The 19,048-nt window shown below is 43.8% G+C and overlaps 2 protein-coding genes across 14 annotated transcripts in view; one reads left to right on the forward strand and one right to left on the reverse strand.

The window, feature by feature from the left end:
- EGFL6 (EGF like domain multiple 6) overlaps nt 1–19,048 on the forward strand; it is a 242,542-nt gene that overhangs the window by 177,957 nt on the left and 45,537 nt on the right. The gene's annotated exons all lie outside the window — the stretch shown is intronic.
- On the reverse strand, nt 4,013–4,426 carry LOC112652980 (non-histone chromosomal protein HMG-17-like). The gene has a single exon (XM_035711871.2). It carries the CDS (start codon nt 4,367–4,369, stop codon nt 4,097–4,099), a length of 273 nt encoding a protein of 90 aa, XP_035567764.1. The 5' UTR covers nt 4,370–4,426; the 3' UTR covers nt 4,013–4,096.

Here is a 19,048-nt window from a genome sequence, read left to right on the forward strand (position 1 = left end):
GGGAGAAACGGGAGCACAGAGGAAGCGTTTGCTGTGCTTGGGCTGAGCCGGCTGGGAAGGGGGCTCCTCTACTCAGTGCCTTCCTGATGGAGGTTAATGAACTGGAAAGAAAGGATGTGGTTATCACATGAAATCGACTGATTTTTCCTGCCGTGGCAATTTAGAATCTGAAGCCGTGTCTCTACTGTTGATAAACTTCTCGAAGTCCTGAAACTTATTTTTCCTGAGATCAGCAAAACCACTTAGGAAGTACCTGCATCCTGTCCTGGCACTATTCTAAACACTTTAGGACTATTAACCCAGTGAAAAACCCATAAGTGTTCTGTATGAGAAGTACTATTATTGTAATCCTCGTGTGGCAGAGAAGAAAAACGAGGCACCGAGAAGTTGGACTTGCCCAAGGAGGCACAGCCAGTGAGTGATGGAGCTGGCATTCGGACCCAGGCAGTCTGGCTCAGATCCCTGCCTTTCTCCAGGGCGCTAGGGCAGCCTTGTAGGAATCAGTCACTGGAAAAGCTTTCCTGGTTCTTTGGCTGCGGTATCTTGTTTTCTGAGGTGTCCACCAGAGCAGGGTTTCTCATCCATGACACTGTTGACCTTTTGGGCTGGGCTGGATAATTATTGGTTGGGGCTGGTTGGAAAGCTGTCCTGTGCGTTATAGGATTTTGAGCATTATCTGTGGCATCTACCCACTAGATGCCAGGAGCAACCTCTCCACCCAGAATGTCACCAGACGTTGCCCAAGGTAGGGGCGGAGGGGCAGTGGTTTGCAGAATCCCTGCCTTGTGGAGATTTTTCTAGTCGACAATTCCTGGGGAGAGCCGCCTCAGAGCCTTGGTTTGGAACAGGCTTCTGAAAGGTGAGCCTGTCTATCTTTGTTTGACTTACAGAAAAAAAAAAATCTTTCATCAGTCAGCCACAGTATTAAGGGATTTTGAAGTTCAAACAGAACAAACCTCAAACCAGGTTCTGAGAATGTATGATCGTAAGTTTCAATTTCCTTTCCACAATAAAAATGTAAGCAGATGCAATTTGCTCATAATCACATTCTCCTTGAGCATTGGAGGTTCTTGTATTGCTAGAAAGCCCACTTAAGAAAGACCAAATGCAAAAAAAAAAAAAAAAAAAAAAAAAAAAAAATGCTTTTGGGAGATGAGATTAGCAGTTCCTTAGCAGCCGGCAAACGGACCTCCAAGAGCCTCACTTTCAAAGTGCCACCAAATTAAATTAAAAGCCGAAAAGCCCCCCAATAAACCAAGGAATATTAAAATGAAGAATCCGTGTCAGGATTCTGCAGTTCTGTGGTTTTCAAGATGTGAAATGTGCTTTCTTTGCACAACGTCAGGTTCACACGCTGGTGTGTTTATTATCTGCTCAACAGGCTTGGCAATGTCAAGTGGCAGCTCTTCGGGAGCTGCCCAGACGCCGTGTTTCATCAACTCCAGCCTCCACATGAGGGATGATACCTCTACAGAAAAGGCAGAGACACTCGCTACAGAAGAGTGTGGACACTGCTTGTTTCCTGGGGCTTCCCAACTTAAAAACTGTGACTGATACAGGAATTTCTAATATAAGCACTGGGTTGCTTTTTTTTTTTTTTTTAAAGATTTTATTTATTTATTTGGCACAGAGAGAGAGAGAGAGAGAGAGAGCGCACAGTAGAATGGCAGGGAGAGGGAGAAGCAAGCTCCCTGCTGAGCAAGGAGCCAGGACTTGGGGCTCCATCCCAGGACCCTGGAATCATGACCTGAGCCAAAGGCAGACACTTAGCTGACTGAGCCACCCAGGCTCTCCAGGGTTTTTTTTTTTTTTTTAATTGAAATACTACATAATTTTAGTGATCCAGAGAATTGCATGCCACCTCAATGGTGCTTAGTGCATTGTAGATCGTTAACACTCATCAAATGAATAAACCATTAGCAGCATATATTTTCCTGATCATAAGCATCAGAATTTGGCTTGAACCCTATACTTTTTGTTTTCTATTTATTTGTTTATTTATTTACTAGACAAAGAACCTGATTAACCTTGTTTCAAACTTTATTCCCAGGCTTCGTCAGATTAATTAGCTGCAAAGAATGAATTGTGTCTAAGCAAAAAGCTGAAAAAGAGCTGTAGTGTCCAAAGGGCTTGGGTTTAAAAATATTTAGAGATCTAGGGGCACCTGGGTGGCTCAGTCAGTTAAGTGTCTACCTTCGGCTTGGGTCATGATCGCAGGGTCATGGGATCGAGCCCCACATCAGGCTCTCTGTTCAGCGGGGAGTCTTGCTTCTTTCTCTCCCTTTGCCCCTTTCCCTGCTTGTGCTCTCTCTCTCTCTAATACATAAATAAAGTATTTTTTTTAAAGTTTAAAAAACATTAGGGATCTAGATCTTATCAGAGCCATGAACAAAATTTTAGAAAAACACTCATAAAAATAACAGCTCCCAGTCACTTCTTCAAGTTCTCTCTTCTGCAGAGGATGATGCAATTCAACTTGCTTCATTCTTAGAAGCTTCGTCAAAATTCTTCCGAGGATCTGAGACTTCACCGTCCTCCTCCTTGGTAGGCAGCGAGTGGTGCTTTCCCATCCACAGGGTGTGTGGGCAGAGCTTCAGCCAGTCTTCTTAAACTAGCCAGAGCGTGTGCACCCAGCTGGTGTAGGATCCTGGGGAGCATTTCTGTGGGCTGCTCTGTCTCAGTGCCGCCTGGAATGGACAAAGCGTCCGTCGCCGGGAACACCTGCACTTCAAGGTTGGGAAAGTGGATCCTAGTTCCTGGCTTTGTGAACATGTTCACTTCTCCAATACCAGAAGGTATTGTCTACCCCTTCTTTCAGGAGAACTGAAGCTTTTTATCCCGTACTGTAGCGCTTCGGATGAACCACCTTCTTTCAGTGGCGGTTCCTTCCCCACCAATGCGCACCAGTGCTTGCATTTTGACGAGTTTCTCCTGGTTTGTGATAGTTTCTTTCATCTTGCTGGAACAGAAATGGGGCTGCGCGGGGGACTAGGGTTGGCACTCGGGGGTGTCGGGTGGATCAGCTGAGATTAAGTCGAACCTAGACTTTTTTTTTAATTTTTAAAACTTTTGCACTTGAATTCAATTATTTATTTATTTTTATTTTTAAATTTTTATTTAAATTCAATTTGCGAACGTATAGTATAATACCCAGTGCTCATCACACTACATGCCCTCCTTAGTGGCATAGGGTGGTCACCCCATTCCCCCTCTGTCCTCCTCTTTCATAACCATTTGTTTGTTTCCCAGAGTTAGGAGTCTCTCATGGTTTGTCCTCCTCTCTAATTTTTTTTTTCAAACTGTATCCAGCTTTATTAAAGATACTTTTCATAAACAATCATAGTATTTCAGGCAGGACATGGGCAGACGATCGTTAGCAGTATACAAAACTTTCAAACTCCCTTTTCAATGGACTACCAAAATCAGAAAGCCACCATAAAACCCAATGAAGTCTTCATGTGATGCTCTGAACAGGGAAAGTTTAGAGTGAGGGTTGACAGTTCACATTTAGCATGTTGTTTAACAACTTTTCACAAGCCGACCCTGACTTTCAGGAAATGAAATGAAAATGGCAGAATTATCAATCTGAAGATCCACAAGCTAAAAAAAGGAACTCTTTTGAGGGACGCCATCTCAGTGGTGACACTGTAAAGTCCAGATTGCCTGACATACTGGGAACCATTTCATGGGGTCAGGCTCCAACAGGTCTCTGGGTTTAAGGGAGTCAAGTCTATGTTGAAGGCAGAGAGGGAGAAGAAGACATAACTGAATTTTAGTTTTTCCACACCACCAAGGTGACCCATGTGTGTCAACATCAAGGAATCCCTCCTCCTGGGAGCCAAGAAGAAGTTTCTCAAAACTAGAAGGGAAAGGTGTTTTTCCCCCTTGTTACCAATCTAGCTTCCAAGATATTCTATTAGTGACATATGCCCTTCCCCCAAAACAACAATGAAGTGTTCCGTGTGCTAACAACATAGCTTTAAAAAAAAGTAAAAGTTAAAAAAAAAAAGTCTGCATTTTTATAAAACTTGATAAAAAATAGTATTTCAAACTGTACAGTCACCAGAAGTACACAGTTATCAAAAATGCACACACTTCACTTGGCATCTCCAGCACCTTCAGCTTTCTGTGCCTGGTCTGTTTGGGCATCTCCATTTTCTGCAGGGTTATTTCCATCCTTGCCAACATCAGCTTTCCCCTTTTTCCCTTTGGGTACCTTCTCTCCCTTCTTTGCAGGGGCCTTTTTAGGCTTGGGCTCTGGCTTTGGAGGAGCAGATTTAGCAGATAACCTTGCAGATCCTCTCTGGGGCTCATCCTTCACCTTGGCTTCATCTCCTTTAGCATCCCCTTCAGCCTTTCTCTTGGGCATGGTGGCAACGGTGGCGGGACGTAAGCGCTGGACGCAGGGATGCAGCGGCACGCAGGCTTTGGCCGGTCCAGGGGTCGTTCTCACCTCTTCTCCTCCTCCTCTCTAATTTTTTGCCACTCAGTTTCCCCCCCCCTTCCCTTATGGTCCCTTTCACTATTTCTTATATTCCACATACGAGTGGAAGCATGTGATGGTTGTCTTTCTCTGAATGACTTACTTCACTCACCATGATACCCTCCAGTTCCATCCACGCTGATGTAAGTGGTAGGCATTCATCCTTTCTGATGGCTGAGTAGTATTCCGTTGTGTAGATATAGACCACATCTTCACCCATTCATCTGTCGAAGCACATCATGGCTCCTTCTGCAGTTTGGCTATTGTGGACATTGCTGCTGTGGACATTGCGGTGCAGGTGTCCCATCGCTTCACTACATCTGTATCTTTGGGGTAAATCCCCAGTAGTGCGATTGTTGGGTCATAGGGCAGATCTATTTTTAACTCTTTGAGGAACCTCCACACGGTTTTCCAGAGTGGCTGCACCAGTTTGCATGCCCACCAGCAGTGCAAGAGGAACCCTAGGCTTTTTAAATGCCTTTTGGGCACTGGGGCTATTTGACGGTCTAGAGCATTTATTGATCTGAATTCCATCTCCACAGGGTTCCAGGATCTAACACTGACATCTTTTGGCCTTGAGCATATAGGATAAATATTAATTTTGCTATTCTTTTCAAATTGCAGGTGATTCCCTATTTATAACATTTCTGCTATACATTCTTTTCTCTCTATTGAAATCAAATAATGTGAGATGAAGGAATGACTGGGTTTATGCTGAGGGTCTGCACTCAGGGAGAGATTCCTGCTTTCCATAAATCACACCTTTGTTGAGAACAGATTCTTCTCATAGCCCTGTTAAGGAAGTGCCACTGTAATAATTTTCCATGAGCTTTGTGGCTTTTAAAAAACGGAGGTGGCAAGTGAGTCTTAAGGGGCTAAAATTAAGGTATTGGCAGGGCTGTTTCTTCTGGAGGCTCCCGGGGAGAATCTGTTCCTTGTCTCTTATAGCTTCTAGAGACTTCCAACAATCCTAGGCTAGCAGCAACATCACTTCAGTCTCTTCTTTGTCACCTGGCCTTTTTATCCTCTTAGTCCCTTTCCTCCCTTATCTATGAAGAAACCTGTGATTATACCAGGCCCACTGAGATAATCCAGGATGGTCTCCCTATCATAAGATCCTTAATTTGATCACATCTGCAGAGTCCCTTTTGCCATATAAGGTAGCGTTTACAGGTTCTGAGGATTAGGACCTGGACATCCTTGGGGAGGCCATTATTCAGCCTTGCACAAAAAAGCGTGAACTGCGAGTCGGTTGCTCTTGGTTTTATGGGTTGAATCTTACTTTGAAACATGATTCTAGTGATTTGTGAGTGGTTGAGGTATCTCATCTCTTATTCTTAAAACTAAAATTTATGAGAATATACCCAAATGTTCAGTTGCAACATAGAAATAACTTCTGAGCAACTTTATTTCAATAGTTTTCATTGGTTTAGAAGATATTATGGTCCTATTTATATGTGATTTATGTGCATAACCCAAGGTTGCATGAACATTAAAATGAAAATATTATCTAGTCTTCATAAATCAGATTGACGTTCAGCAAATATTGGTGAGCCTCTACTATGTGTCAACACTTTTCGGTGTGATTTCAATCACTTTTCTCAACCCTAAGAAATAGATATTGTGCCTATTTGACAGACCTTGGGATGAAGAAACTGGAAGAAATTCAATGAATTTCCAAGAATTTTATTTGATTTTCTGCTTTAAGAGCAGTGATATTCCAGTGTTTCAAATTTATTTCTCGAAAGTATCAGATACTTAAAAAGCTGACATTTTTTTCAAAATGCCTTCTCATACGTTATCACCAGTGATCTTGTTTAGCTTGACTCTTGCACAGTATGATCCAGGGATGTGTGTAGAATAAGTGATGAATGTCCGAGGCTCCACCCTCCCCAGTACCACCTCCTTCCTCTAAATTTACATTCTTTCAGAACAGACCCTGAGATCAGGATTTGAGTGTACCTGGTTTGTTTGTGAAATGACCCCAGAAAGTTCTAGTAGGAAAAGAAATGTTATGGAAATAAGTTATCACTGTGATTCAATCCTTCTGGGGAATTCCAGAAGACAGTAGGACACAAGCCTTAGAGCTATCGCTCCCGAAGGCAAGGGAACTGGGGTATTTATACTCTCATCAGTCATTGGTTGAAAGCTTTTGAGGAGGGGCCATGTAATAGGGATCTTATCACTTAGAAGGGGAGAACAGGTATTGAGGTACCACTTGCAATGTCAGCCATGTGTAAATTACACATCATATCCAATTTATGGATGAATAAACTAAGTTTCAAAAGAATAAAAAATTAAATGATTTGCCTAAAATATCACGGTGAACAGGTGGCAGATTGAGAAGCCATGATTATCTCTTAAGGATAATTAGATCACTTTCCATGGGGTGTTTTGTTTAGAGTAATCAGCCATACTCCCAGTTTCATCAGTTAACTTGCTGGGTCTCAACATACTGGTTTTAATAACCTGTTTTAGGGATCCCTGGGTGGCGCAGTGGTTTGGCGCCTGCCTTTGGCCCAGGGCGCGATCCTGGAGACCCGGGATCGAATCCCACGTCGGGCTCCCGGTGCATGGAGCCTGCTTCTCCCTCTGCCTGTGTCTCTGCCTCTCTCTCTCTCTCTCTCTCTCTCTCTCTGTGACTATCATAAATAAATAAAAATTGAAAAAAAAATATTTTAAATCCGAAGGTCTTGCTTTTGGAAACAAAAAGTGAGGCAGCCGGGGTGGCTCAGAGGTTTAGTGCCACCTTCAGCCCACACGTGATCCTGGAGCCCCAAGATGGAGTCCCACGTCGGGCTCCCTGCATGGAGCCTGCTTCTCCCTCTGCCTGTGTCTCTGCCTCTCTCTCTCTCCTCTCTGTGTTTCTCATGAATAAATAAATAAAATATTTTTTTAAAAAAAGAAAACAAACAAAAAGCAAAAAAGCAATACTCCAAAAGTAGTTAAAGTTAATCTGCTTTAGTTCAACATTAATAGAACAAATGACATGCCCAAACATTCTCATGAATGCCAGAGATACACACCTTCCTGCTGCCCCCACTAGACAATGTTGTAGGGCAGGCAAACTATCTGTTGTTTTTGGTGAGTGGGGTGCAGGGTCAAGGTTGTAACTCTAGGTTCTAGCCCAGTTCCTGGCACATAGTAGGTGTTGAATAAAAAAATTGATGCATAGTGAATGACCACAGGACTATGGTGGAGAGGCAAATAATGTTATTTACATACAAATAACATATGTTTATACTTCTATGTATATGAGCATTCAAAAGAATGAGTATGTGTATTTATGTTTTTACATATTACAGTTGACCTATAACAGAGGTTTGAACTACAGAGGTCCACCTACACATCGATTCTTTTTACAGTATAGCACTGTAAATGTATTTTTTTCTTCCTTATGATTTCCTTAATAACATTTTCTTTTCTCTAGCTTCCTTTATTGGAAGAATACCATATAGAATACATAAACAAAATATGTGTTGATCAGCTGTTTTATGTTATTGGTAAGGTTCAGTCAACAGTAAGCTTTTTTTTTTTGATGTTTTATTTATTTAACAAAGCGCACTAGCAGAGAAAGTGGCAGGCAGATGGAGAGGGAGAAGCAGACACCCCGCTGAGCAAGGAGCCCAAAAGGGGCTCGACCCCAGGACCTTGGGATCATGACCTGAGCAGAAGGCAGACACTTAACCGACTGAACCACCCAGGCGCCCCCAACAGTAAGCTTTTAGTAGTTAAATTTTGGGGGAGTCAAAAGTTATACAAAGATCTTTGACTGCGCCAGGGGTTGGCACCCCTAGCTCCCACGTTCACAGATCAACTGTGTATATAAACACATGTAAAACTATGTGTGTGTGTGTAGAGAGAGAGAGAGCATATAGAACATATGAAACATTCCATAGAAATCAGATAAGAGGACTGTAGTTCGCATGAGTCAGGGAAAGTGGAGGACAGGGGATGACATTTAGTTTGTTCTTGTGGAATGAACGTGAGCCCACCTGATAAAAAACGGAGGGGAGAAGATGATAATTGCAGTACTTACTTCATAATAGGTATTGCATAGGAATGAGTAAATGGCTGGCTGGACTGATACGTACCTGCAAACCGAACGTAAAAAGACTTTGGCTCCAGCTGGGAAGTGGACTGGCCAGCTCTAGGGGCATGAGCCAAGTGTTGGCAGAGAAGGCGGGCTGGAAATAGGGTGCAAGGAGCCCTGTGTGCTGAGCCAAGGAGCTCAGACTTTGCTGTGAGAGCCAAAAGCACTGCGGGCTCTGTTCTGTAAAGATGACCCCATCGTGACCACTGCACGCTCAGAATGATCACCCGGTTGCACAGAATTATCTTTAAGGTAATGAACCATTGTTTAGTGGAATTGGCAGCATTTTTCCTTTCCAAATGCACAGAATAGCAGTGGTGCTTACAATCCACAGCATCTCGGATTTGATGAATACAAATGCAAAATTAAAAAGCAACATACCAGAGCAGCAAATCTCTTTTCAAAGCTCACCCCCTTTACTCTTCCAGTATTCCCTTTGCTTGGTTTCTGCACCACGTGGATTAGTCATCTATTGCTATTCAGCAAAATATTCCAAAACTCAAGAGGTTTAAAACCACATTCAGGGAGCTCTGGAGCACTGTAGCTGGGCGAGGCTTGGGGCTTTTCAGGAGGGTGGGCCAGTGCTGGAGTCCTCGAAGGGCTTGAGTCCAGAGGGGGCTCTGCTTGCAAGGTGGCTGCTCACCTGGCTCCCTAACGCAGGAGACCTGAGCTCCTCCCTGGCTGGTGGCAGGAAGCCACAGCTCCTCGCCCCTTGAGTGTCCTCGGGCCCGGCAGCGGGCTTCCACGTTGCAAGAAATCTGAGAGAGAAGGCCAGAGTTGCTCTCCCTTCTGTGCCCTCATCTGGGAGTTGCCCCCCATCACTCCCGCTGTGACCCCTTCGCATGAAGCCAGGCAGCAAATCAGTCTAGGCCCACAGAAGGGGAGGGGAATTAGGCTTCACCTCTTGAAAGGTGGGATAGCAAAGAATTTGTGGGCGTATTTCAAAACCACCACATCAGGCTTTCTGGTTTTCCTTCTAAGTGTCTTTTACCAGCCTCTCTTTCTACAGAGCTCCGTCTCTAACCTGATTTCCTTCCTTGTCTCTACTTTCTCCGGGTGATCTTTCCAGTCCTGGCTTTTTCACCACCATGTGTATGTAGATGACTTGGAAATGTGAATCTCAAGTGCCAGGCTCTCTCTGCTGCATTTTTTTTTTTTTTAAGATTTTGTTCATGAGAGACACAGAGGCAGAGACCTAGGCAGAAGGAGAAACAGGACTCAACCTCAGGATCACGATCTGAGCCAAAGGCAGATGCTCACGCACTGAGCCACCCAGACGTCCCTCTCTGTGTTGCATTCTTCACCTAACCATTGGGATGTCCTGTTATGCTTAAGACATCCCAAACAGAGCTCCAGATCAGCTCTCAGAACTCACTGCCCCCATCTCACCCATTCTCCCAATTCTGGAACAAACAGTATCCAGACTGGGGCAAGCCGAAAACCTGGGTGTCGTTCCTGACCACTCACTCTTGTCCCCACTTGTATTCAGTCTGGTGCTAAATCCTGTCACAGACCGTGTCTTGAACCCATCTGCTCCCTCCCCTGCCTGTCCCCACCCCGCCACACACCATCTCTCTCACCTGAAGCCCGTAAGAGCTGCCCTTTGCTGCTGCTTTTGCCTCCTCTCGCTCACGGCCCAAAGTGCTCCTCTTAAAATCATCGCATTAGCCCTCTCCTTAAAGCCTTTCAGAGACTTTCCATTGGATTCAGAATAAAATCTGTCCTATTTAAGATGGCATGCAGGGTCCCGTTGATCTGGCGTTGCCTGTTTCTCCGACGCCCCATCCTGTGTCATTCTCCACCAGGCTGGCTGTGGGTGGAAGCTGAAGGAACTGTCTGGAGGACACCTGCTTCGTCGGCTACCTTCTCTTCCTCGTCTTGCTTCCGCACTCCCCTGCCTGCCTTTACCTTATACACAAACCACTTGCACACACATCCTTGTCTCAGGTTGCGGCTGAGGGAACCCAAACCCAGACCCTCCCCATGCCCAATTGCACCTAGCTCCTGAGCCCAGAAGGTAAGGGAGAGAAATAGAGGAAGCAGCAAAGGCATTGAGTTTGGCTCAAGCGTTCATGACATGGTACACAGCTGATAGCCAGGCATTTGTTGACGAGGCTCTTAAATGCTTACCCATCGGGGAAGGTGACATGCTTTGGGCATCGCTGGGCCCATTGGGTTTGGACTCTGTATGTTGAAGATGGGCAGAGAAACCAGAATTCAGTCTTAACTGGTTCGGTACAGTGGACTTGCCGCACTGGGCGCTCCGATGAAAACAAAAGGAAATAGGACAAAGAACCCTCATGGCTGGACCTTATGGTCCCTATTCTGAAAAAAAAAAATTACTTCATTCGTTTGTCCATATTTAAACATCAGCCAAAGAAGTTTTAACTTCTCAACTTGTCTTGGAGAAAGAATATCCTAAAGTTTCCTGGAACCTGACCGTAAACAACCACACTGAGAATTCTGGCACCGTATAGTTTTGCAGAAAATAAGGAACCCCATGAAGAAACACTACACTACTTACACAATCCCTGGAATGCTTTTAAATTAACTTCAGCTGTGCAGACGGCAATTTGTGATTAATTTGGTCAGTGTAGACAGCAAGCTGAGTAATGCAATAGAGGAACTGGGACAATTCCGCATTCAGGGCAGACTCCCGCAGCTCTGGGCATCCTCTGCACAGAGACTTGCTCATCTACACGGACACCTCCGTGCCTCAGGAGCAGGCTCCCTGGGCCTTCCGTGTGCCGAATGGTGCTTGGCAAGAGAGATGGGAGAAAGCGAGCTGCTGGCCGGCCCAGCCAGACCTCCTGAGATGGCAGGTGATGTGGCTGAGGTCATTTCGTTCCAAGATTAGGAGTTCTCTTTCTAGGTTCATAAATTCCTTTTGAATGATTACTTCATGTTTATCGGGTCCCATGAGGTTAGGTCAGTCCAGCTAAATGCACACTAGCTCGTTCTACTCAGACATCTACTCTATTCCAGTGACTGATACTATGCCAGAACCCTGCCTCCTTGATATCTTGGAATGCACTGCTCCAATTTTAAAAAATACGTGCTTTGCTAAATATGGAACTAAGTGCAATTCATACTGATAGTTTTATAAGATTTTTATTTTTATTTTTATTTTTATTTTTTAGAGCAGGGGGAGCGCGGAGGAGAAGGAGAGAGAATCCCAAGCAGCCTCCACGCCCAGTGCGGAGCTCAATGCGAGGCTCGATCTCACAATCCTGAGATCATGGCCTGAGCCAAAATCAAGAGTTGGACACCCAACCGGCTAAGCCACCCAGGCGCCCCTTATAAACTTTTTTTTTGCATGAATAAATTCATGTATGAGGAAAAAATCGTGTGCAGTAGACTTTAGGAAAAGAAATGATTTCTTGAAATTCTACTCTTTTGATCAGGCTAGGCTCATTTCTACATCAAACCATCTCAAAATTGCAGTGGCTGAACACAGTAAAGTTTCCTTGCCTGCCTTGACGTCCAAGGCATGTTTGGGAGAGTCCGCTGCATGCCTTCACACAGGGCCAGGCTCCATCTTAAAGTGCCATTTCCTCCAGGTCAGCAGAGTCCTTTTTTATTCAGTGGGCTGATAGAAAAGGAGCCTGTCAGAGATCCCACGGGAGGTTTTGTGAACAGGCTTGGAGGTGGTCTGCCCACTTTCCATTGGCCAACTGGTCATGTGGCCCCCCCTAACTGGCAGGCTGGCTGGGGAGCATAGTGCAGCTTTTGTGCCCAGGAGACACAGAAATGGATTTGCTGAGCACTAAACCTCCTCTTCCGTGATCACTAAATGGTAACATGAAATTACCGACATTTGGCCATTTTTAACTTCTAAAAGTTTCATGTAGTTTAATCGTTTATGTCCCTTATCCAGAATGCTCAACAACCAGATATTAAAGTAAAAGAATAATTGAATTAATGACTGGGAAAGTTAATGATTGGGCAGGAATTAGAGCAAAGGACAGGAAGGAGGAGAGGGTGCCGGGGAAGTAATCTGAATAATTTGTTAACACTAACTTACAATGCGGTGTGAGGAGTATGTATGGAACTATAGAATAAAGCTTTTAAAGCAGTTTTTAAAAGATTTTATAAGATAGTGTGCCCTGCTATTATTATCAATATCATGCTTGCCTGTGCTGGATTCCTTTCCTTCCCTCAATAATACTGTTTCAACTTAAACAGAACTAACTATTTTAATATTTACTTTTCTTTTTTATCCATAATTTTAAATGGCTGCATATGTGCATTAAAAAACTGGCAAGCATAGACTGCAAAGCAGGATTCTTGGTGTAATAAATCAATTTCCTCTGGCGTCTACAAATCAGCAAGTGATTATTAGCCATTTTATCCACCAGAGATTCCCCCCCCTTAAGCTTTTTTCCATTTTCGTGACCAGATGTAGAATATGATGTTTAAACCACTAAAATCCCATTTGTGGCTGTCCCTTTGAAGCATCTCTCAAAACTGGGTGAATACAGGGTTGGCACACCCATTAATTACAAGGCATGTTGCTCATTTATGGACTTGCATGGTTCTCTGATGGTTTTTCCTACGATGTTGTTTCAAGCAGCTTGGTCTTCTCTAGGAAATATGCACAGAACATGTCCCTGCATCTACAGGGCAGCTGTGGGCTGAACTGGTGTTTTCTGGTTTTTGTGCAGTTGCCCAAACATCAGAATCCACTTTATGGTTCTAAGTCATGAGCTGATTCTTTACCGTTGTTTCCTTTTTTTTTTTTAAAACAAATGAAAATAAGCCTAGATTCAATAACAAATTTCAGTTACCTTCTAACAAAACTGGAATACTAAGATGCCTTTGTGATGAGGAAGGGAATTCTTTATAGCAGATAAGAAATCTTACTTGATTAACAAGTTTTTGATGGCCCAAGTGTTAGTCATTAACATTCTGAAGAGCTTTACAAGTGATACTTTGTACACTGTCAAAAATGATGACTTGGAAGAAATTGATACACCTCAGATTTCTCAGTTTCACCTTTTCACCTAAAGACAAGCATGTGAAAGCAATAAAACTGGAGAAAGAGGATTTCTCTGGAGGGCTGTGGTAGTGCACAAACAGTACATGAATTTCATCTTCTGGTAACTCTCTCCTGCTCGTTAACCCCAGCCAGTGTTCTTCACAATCAAAAGTAATTGGCTTTGACCAATACATGTGAAATGGGCTTGCCCACCTGTACAGAGCACCCTGGGCTCTTTCACCAGTTTTTAATTAGGCCTTTTAAAAAATATTGTATTCCAACCAATTTCAATTTTTTTGTTGTGATTTCACATCCAACATTTTTGACGATCTTTTTTTTTTTTTTGAGGTGTAACTGACATGTAACATTGTATTAGTTACAGGCGTACAACATAATGATTCATAATGATTCAATGATTCAATGAATATTCAATATTCATATATATGGCCACATGATCACAGTAGGTCAAGTTACTATCTGTCACCGTACATTGTTACAAATTTTTTTCTTTTTCTTTTTTCTTAAGATTTTATTTATTTATTAATGAGAGACAGGGGCGGGGGCAGAGACACAGGAGGAGGGAGAAGCAGGCTCCACGCAGGGAGCCCGACGCGGGACTCGATCCCGCGACTCCAGGATCAGGCCCTGGGCTGAAGGCGGCGCCAAACCGCTGAGCCACCCAGGGATCCTCAAATTTTTTTCTTATGAGAACTTTTAAGTTTTATTCTCTTAGCATGCTAAAAAAGAAAAAGATTTCTTCTCTTAGCAACTTTCAAATACGCAAAATAGTATTGTTAACTACGGTCAGCATTTGTACATTACATCCCTGTGACTTATTTTATAACTGGAAGTTTATACCTTTTGACCCATTTCACCCTCAACACCCCCCCCCCACCTCCCTGTTTCTGGCAACTTACCAGTCTGTTCTCTGTATGTATGAGCTTGCTTTTAATTGTTCTTTGTTTTTTAGATTCCACATATAAGTGAGCTCATATGATATTTGTCTTTCTCTGATTTATTTCACTTAGCATAACGCCCTCAAGGTCCATCCATGTTTTCATAAATGGCAAGATTTCTTTTTTTTTTATGACTGAATAGTGTTCCATTGTGTATATATACCACATTTTCTTTATCCATCCAGCAGTGGACACTTAGGTTGTTTCCAGTTCTTGGCTACTGCATATGATGCTGCAGTGAACATGGGGCGTGCGTGTATCTTTTCAAGCTAATGGGTTCGTTTTCTTTGGATAAATATCCATAACTGGGATTACAGGCAAGTGGTAGTAAATTTTTGAAAAACCGCCATACTGTTTTCCATAGTGGCTGCACCAGTTTACATTCTCATCAGCAGTGCACAGAGGTTCCCTTTTCTCCACGTCTTCACCGACGCTTGATATTTCTTGTCTTTTTGGTAATAACCATTCTACCTCGTGTCAGCTGATAGCTCCTTGTGGTTTTGATTTGCATTTCCCTGATGATGAGTGATGTTGAGCGTCTTTTCCTGTGGTCTGTTGGCTATCTGGATGTCTTCTTTGGAAAAATGTTTATTCAGATCCTTTTCCTCTTTTAAAAAAAGATTTTTTAAAATTTATTCATGAGAGACACAGAGAGAAAGAGAGAGGCAGAGACACAGGCGGAGGGAGAAGCAGGCTCCTCGCAGGGAGCCCGGCGCGGGACTCGATCCTGGGCCTCCGGGGTCACACCTTGGGCTGAAGGCAGATGCTCAACCGCCGAGCCACCCAGGTGTCCCCTTTTCCTATTTTTTAATCAGATTGGTCTTTTTGTTATTGAGTTGTATGAGTTCTTTCTATATTTTGGGCCTTACCTCTTGCCAGATATATGATGAGCAAATACTTTCTCCCCTTCAGTAAGATTGCCTTTTCATTTTATTGATGGCTTCCTTTGCTGCACAGAAGTTTTTAAGGTTGATATCCCACTTGTTAAGTTTTGCTGTTGCTTTTGGTGTCAAGTTTCAGTAATGTCGCTGCTTATGGAATGCACCCCACTCCTACAGAGGCTGCTTTTGTTTTGCAATATCCCTGATGTTTCCAGCTGCTTAAAATCCTTCTATAACTCTCCAGAACCTTCAAGATGGACAAAATGTTTTGCATGGTCATAGGCCTTTACCTTGTGGCCTCTGCATATCTCCCTGCTACGTTCTCCTCCCCTCTATTCCCTATTCTCTCCACTTCCCTTCCCATCCCCTGCCCTAAACATACACCACTTTCTATGCTCTAGTTTACAGGCCATGTTCTTAGTGGCTCCCTCCTTGGCACAGGCTGTTTTCTCTGCCTGGGACACGTTCCCCACCAAACAGCCTCCTCTCATTTTGCCAAGGTAAGTTCTACCAGTCTCCAGAATTCATTATCAGGCCCCATTTCCTCCAGAAAACCCCTCACCCACTCCTCCATCCTAACAACTCCTACATCTTCCCCTCGTTCCTAAGACCTCCTCCTTCATGAGATTTGTCATGTTGCACTATAATTATCTGTTCACTTGCCCAGCTTCATCCCTAGACTGTAGGTTCTTTGTGGGCAGGGGCTGTTCTCATATATGTCTGCAGTCTCCATGCCTACTACAGTGCCTACTGTGTGTACTTACCTAATACATTTTGGGTGAACAAATGAAATGGATAGATGGATGAATGAATAATGCAGGGGAGGAAAAATAATTTTCCCTCTACCTAGGTCTTTGGCTGAGATCCCCCTGTAATAAAAGACAGATTAATAAGAGAAAACCAAACAGAAGTAAATAACTTCCATACCTGCTGTACACCTGGGAGATACCCAGGAAAACCGAGTAACTCAGAATGGCACAAGCCACCCCCTTAATACCATCTCCAGCTAAAGATAAAAGAGGTTGTTAGGGGTTAGGGGAGCAGGTTATGGGAGGTGACCAGGCAAAACACGGTAAATAAGGGTAAGATTGTTACACAGATTTAAGTCCTGGCCTTCTCTATCGATAAGTTTTTTGAGATTTAAAGTCATCTCTCCCTGGCACAGAGAGGGAGGCACCCTTACAGATGGAGATTTCCCTTATAAATGAAAATGTCTCTTACCCAAGGGTAACTTCTACTCAGGTTTCAGAGCTGCTTGTGTGTCTGCTATTTCTTAAAAATTATCAGTCCCAAATCTGTATGCCAAAGAAGCATGTTTTGAGGTGGCAAGTCCTGTTCCTCTTCCATACTTTCGTAAAGCGTGTTCCCATCTGACTTCTTGTACCAAATGTAAAGCCACCTGGTCTTTTTCCTGGCCCTGGTTTCTTCATGTGTAAAGTGATAGGTTAGAACTGGCTAATGTCTAAGGTCACTTTGTTTGAGGTGAAATTCTACAACAAGCTCCCCTTACAGCGAAAACTGATTCCTACATACATTAGCAAGTAAGGTCACGTGGAAACTGTGGCAGCCACCAGAATGTGCCTTGCAGACTTCCAACTGCCGGGAGTGTAATTAAGCCCGGGCCCCAGCTACAGTGCTCTTGGAAATCCATCACTGCATTTGAGCAAGGCCATGCTCCCACAGCTGCTCCTGCCAGGCCACCTTCCAGAATGAGCATGGCAGGGATACTAAGGCACCACCTTTTGCAGAAGCTCCCGCTCTGCTCTGAAGGTTACTTGTGGCTCCAGGACTCCCCTCAGTGTTGCCAGACCTTCCTCAGACTTCGCAGCAGCCTTGGACGCTTCCACCCAACCTGCCTTCCATCTTCCCTTCACTCGGGTTCAGACTTCCGTGGTAGTAGGATGGCTCTCCCCGGCCTTCCCCAGCTCTCTTGCCATTTTCTCTCACAGGTGTTTTCTGTAATAACATCCTTGCACATTTAATCCCCTCGTGACTTCTGCTTCTCAGGGGATGCAGACTAAAGCAGAAACCTAGTTCAAACTGAGATTCATTGATTATGAGTCAATGACAGTGTTTTTTTTCCTAAGATTTTATTTATCCATTCATGGGAAACACAGAGAGAGAGAGAGAGAGAGAGAGAGAGAGAGAGAGGCAGAGACACAGGCAGAGGGAGAAGCAGGCTCCCCATGGGGAGCCCGATGTGGGACTGGATCCCAGGTTCCTAGGATCACACCCTGAGCCCAAGGCAGACACTCAATCCTTGAGCCACCCAGGTGCCCCCCTCCTTTTTTATTTAAAGGTCAATGGCAGTTTTAAACTTTATACCTTACCCAACACATCTAATAACAATCTTAATCCTACTACTAGGATTAAAAAAATGATGAGTTAGGGAACATTTACTGTGTTACTCACTGTTCCAAGCCCTTTATGTATATTATGCCCTTTCATTGTCACAAAAACCCTTAAAGGAAAGACCCTTTTTGTCCCCATTTTACAGATGAGCTAGCTGAGGCATAGGAAGGTGAAGTAACTTGCTGAAAATCACAGGTTCATATATAATAAAGCCAAGATTCAGATTCAGGAAGGAGACCATAGTCCTAACCATCATATTTTACAGCCATTCAACATCAGAGCTGATCCTTCTTTTTCTAGAAACACTCCTCTGCGTTTGACTTTCCTGACACTACTAACCTGGTGTTCCTTTTACCTTTCTGAGCATTGCCTGTGTCTCTTTCTGGACCTTTCTCTTCCTTGGCCCACCTCTTACATACCAGTTTCCTTAGGCCTGTACCCTAAGCCTTATTTTTTCTTACACTATATACATTCCCATAGATTCAGTAACCAACTGCCTGCGGATAACTCCCAAATCCAGTCCTGCTTCCTGGACTTCCGGCCCAAATATCCAGCTTCCTACTCAGTATCTTCTCTTGGTTGTCTCTCTAATGAACTCTCAAAATTAACACGTCCCCAAGAGGACTCCTCATTTATCGTCTTCCTGAACATGGTCCTCCATCTGTATTCCCCATTCCAGAAATAACAGCACTGCTGTCTACCCGATTTTGCATCCCTCTCACACTCCAGATCAAATGACCAGATTATGACCTCCATGAGGGCAGAGATCTTAGGCTCCACATGATTGCTGCTGAGCCTCTAGAGATTAACCCAATGCCTGATACATTGGAGGTTTTCAGCAAGTAAGGAATGAATGAATGAATGAATGAATGCTGTAATCCTTTACCAAGTCTTTTGGTTCCACCTTGAATCTATCCATTTTTCCCCACTGCCCCTGCTACTGCTCCAGTCCAAAAGACCAGAATCTTCCAAGCCAACTGTATCCCTGCTTCCATTCTGCCTCCATCTCATCCATTTTCCAGACTGCTGCCATGATAATATTTTTCTAAGGAAAATGTTATCAAATAACCTTCCCTATTCAAAATCCGTCTGTGCTGCCCTATTACCATTCAGCTATCAGGCCTCATGACCCTAGCTTGACCAGCACGGCACACTGTCCTGTAACACATTCCTCTCCCTCTCTTTAGTTCACTCCTCTGATCTTCTATTGGTTCCTCAAATACAAACGTGATGTCTCTTAACCTGAACTCATTCTGTGATGTCTGCTTGGCTTTACCTCATTTCATGTGGTTGACTTCTGTTCAT

The sequence above is a fragment of the Canis lupus genome, chromosome X (genome assembly GCF_003254725.2).
Source record: "Canis lupus dingo isolate Sandy chromosome X, ASM325472v2, whole genome shotgun sequence".
Lineage (NCBI taxonomy): Eukaryota > Metazoa > Chordata > Mammalia > Carnivora > Canidae > Canis > Canis lupus.

Coding starts and splice junctions, on each gene's coding strand:
- LOC112652980 (XM_035711871.2), bottom strand. CDS start 4,369: ATGCCCAAGAGAAAGGCTGAAGGGGATGCTAAAGGAGATGAAGCCAAG.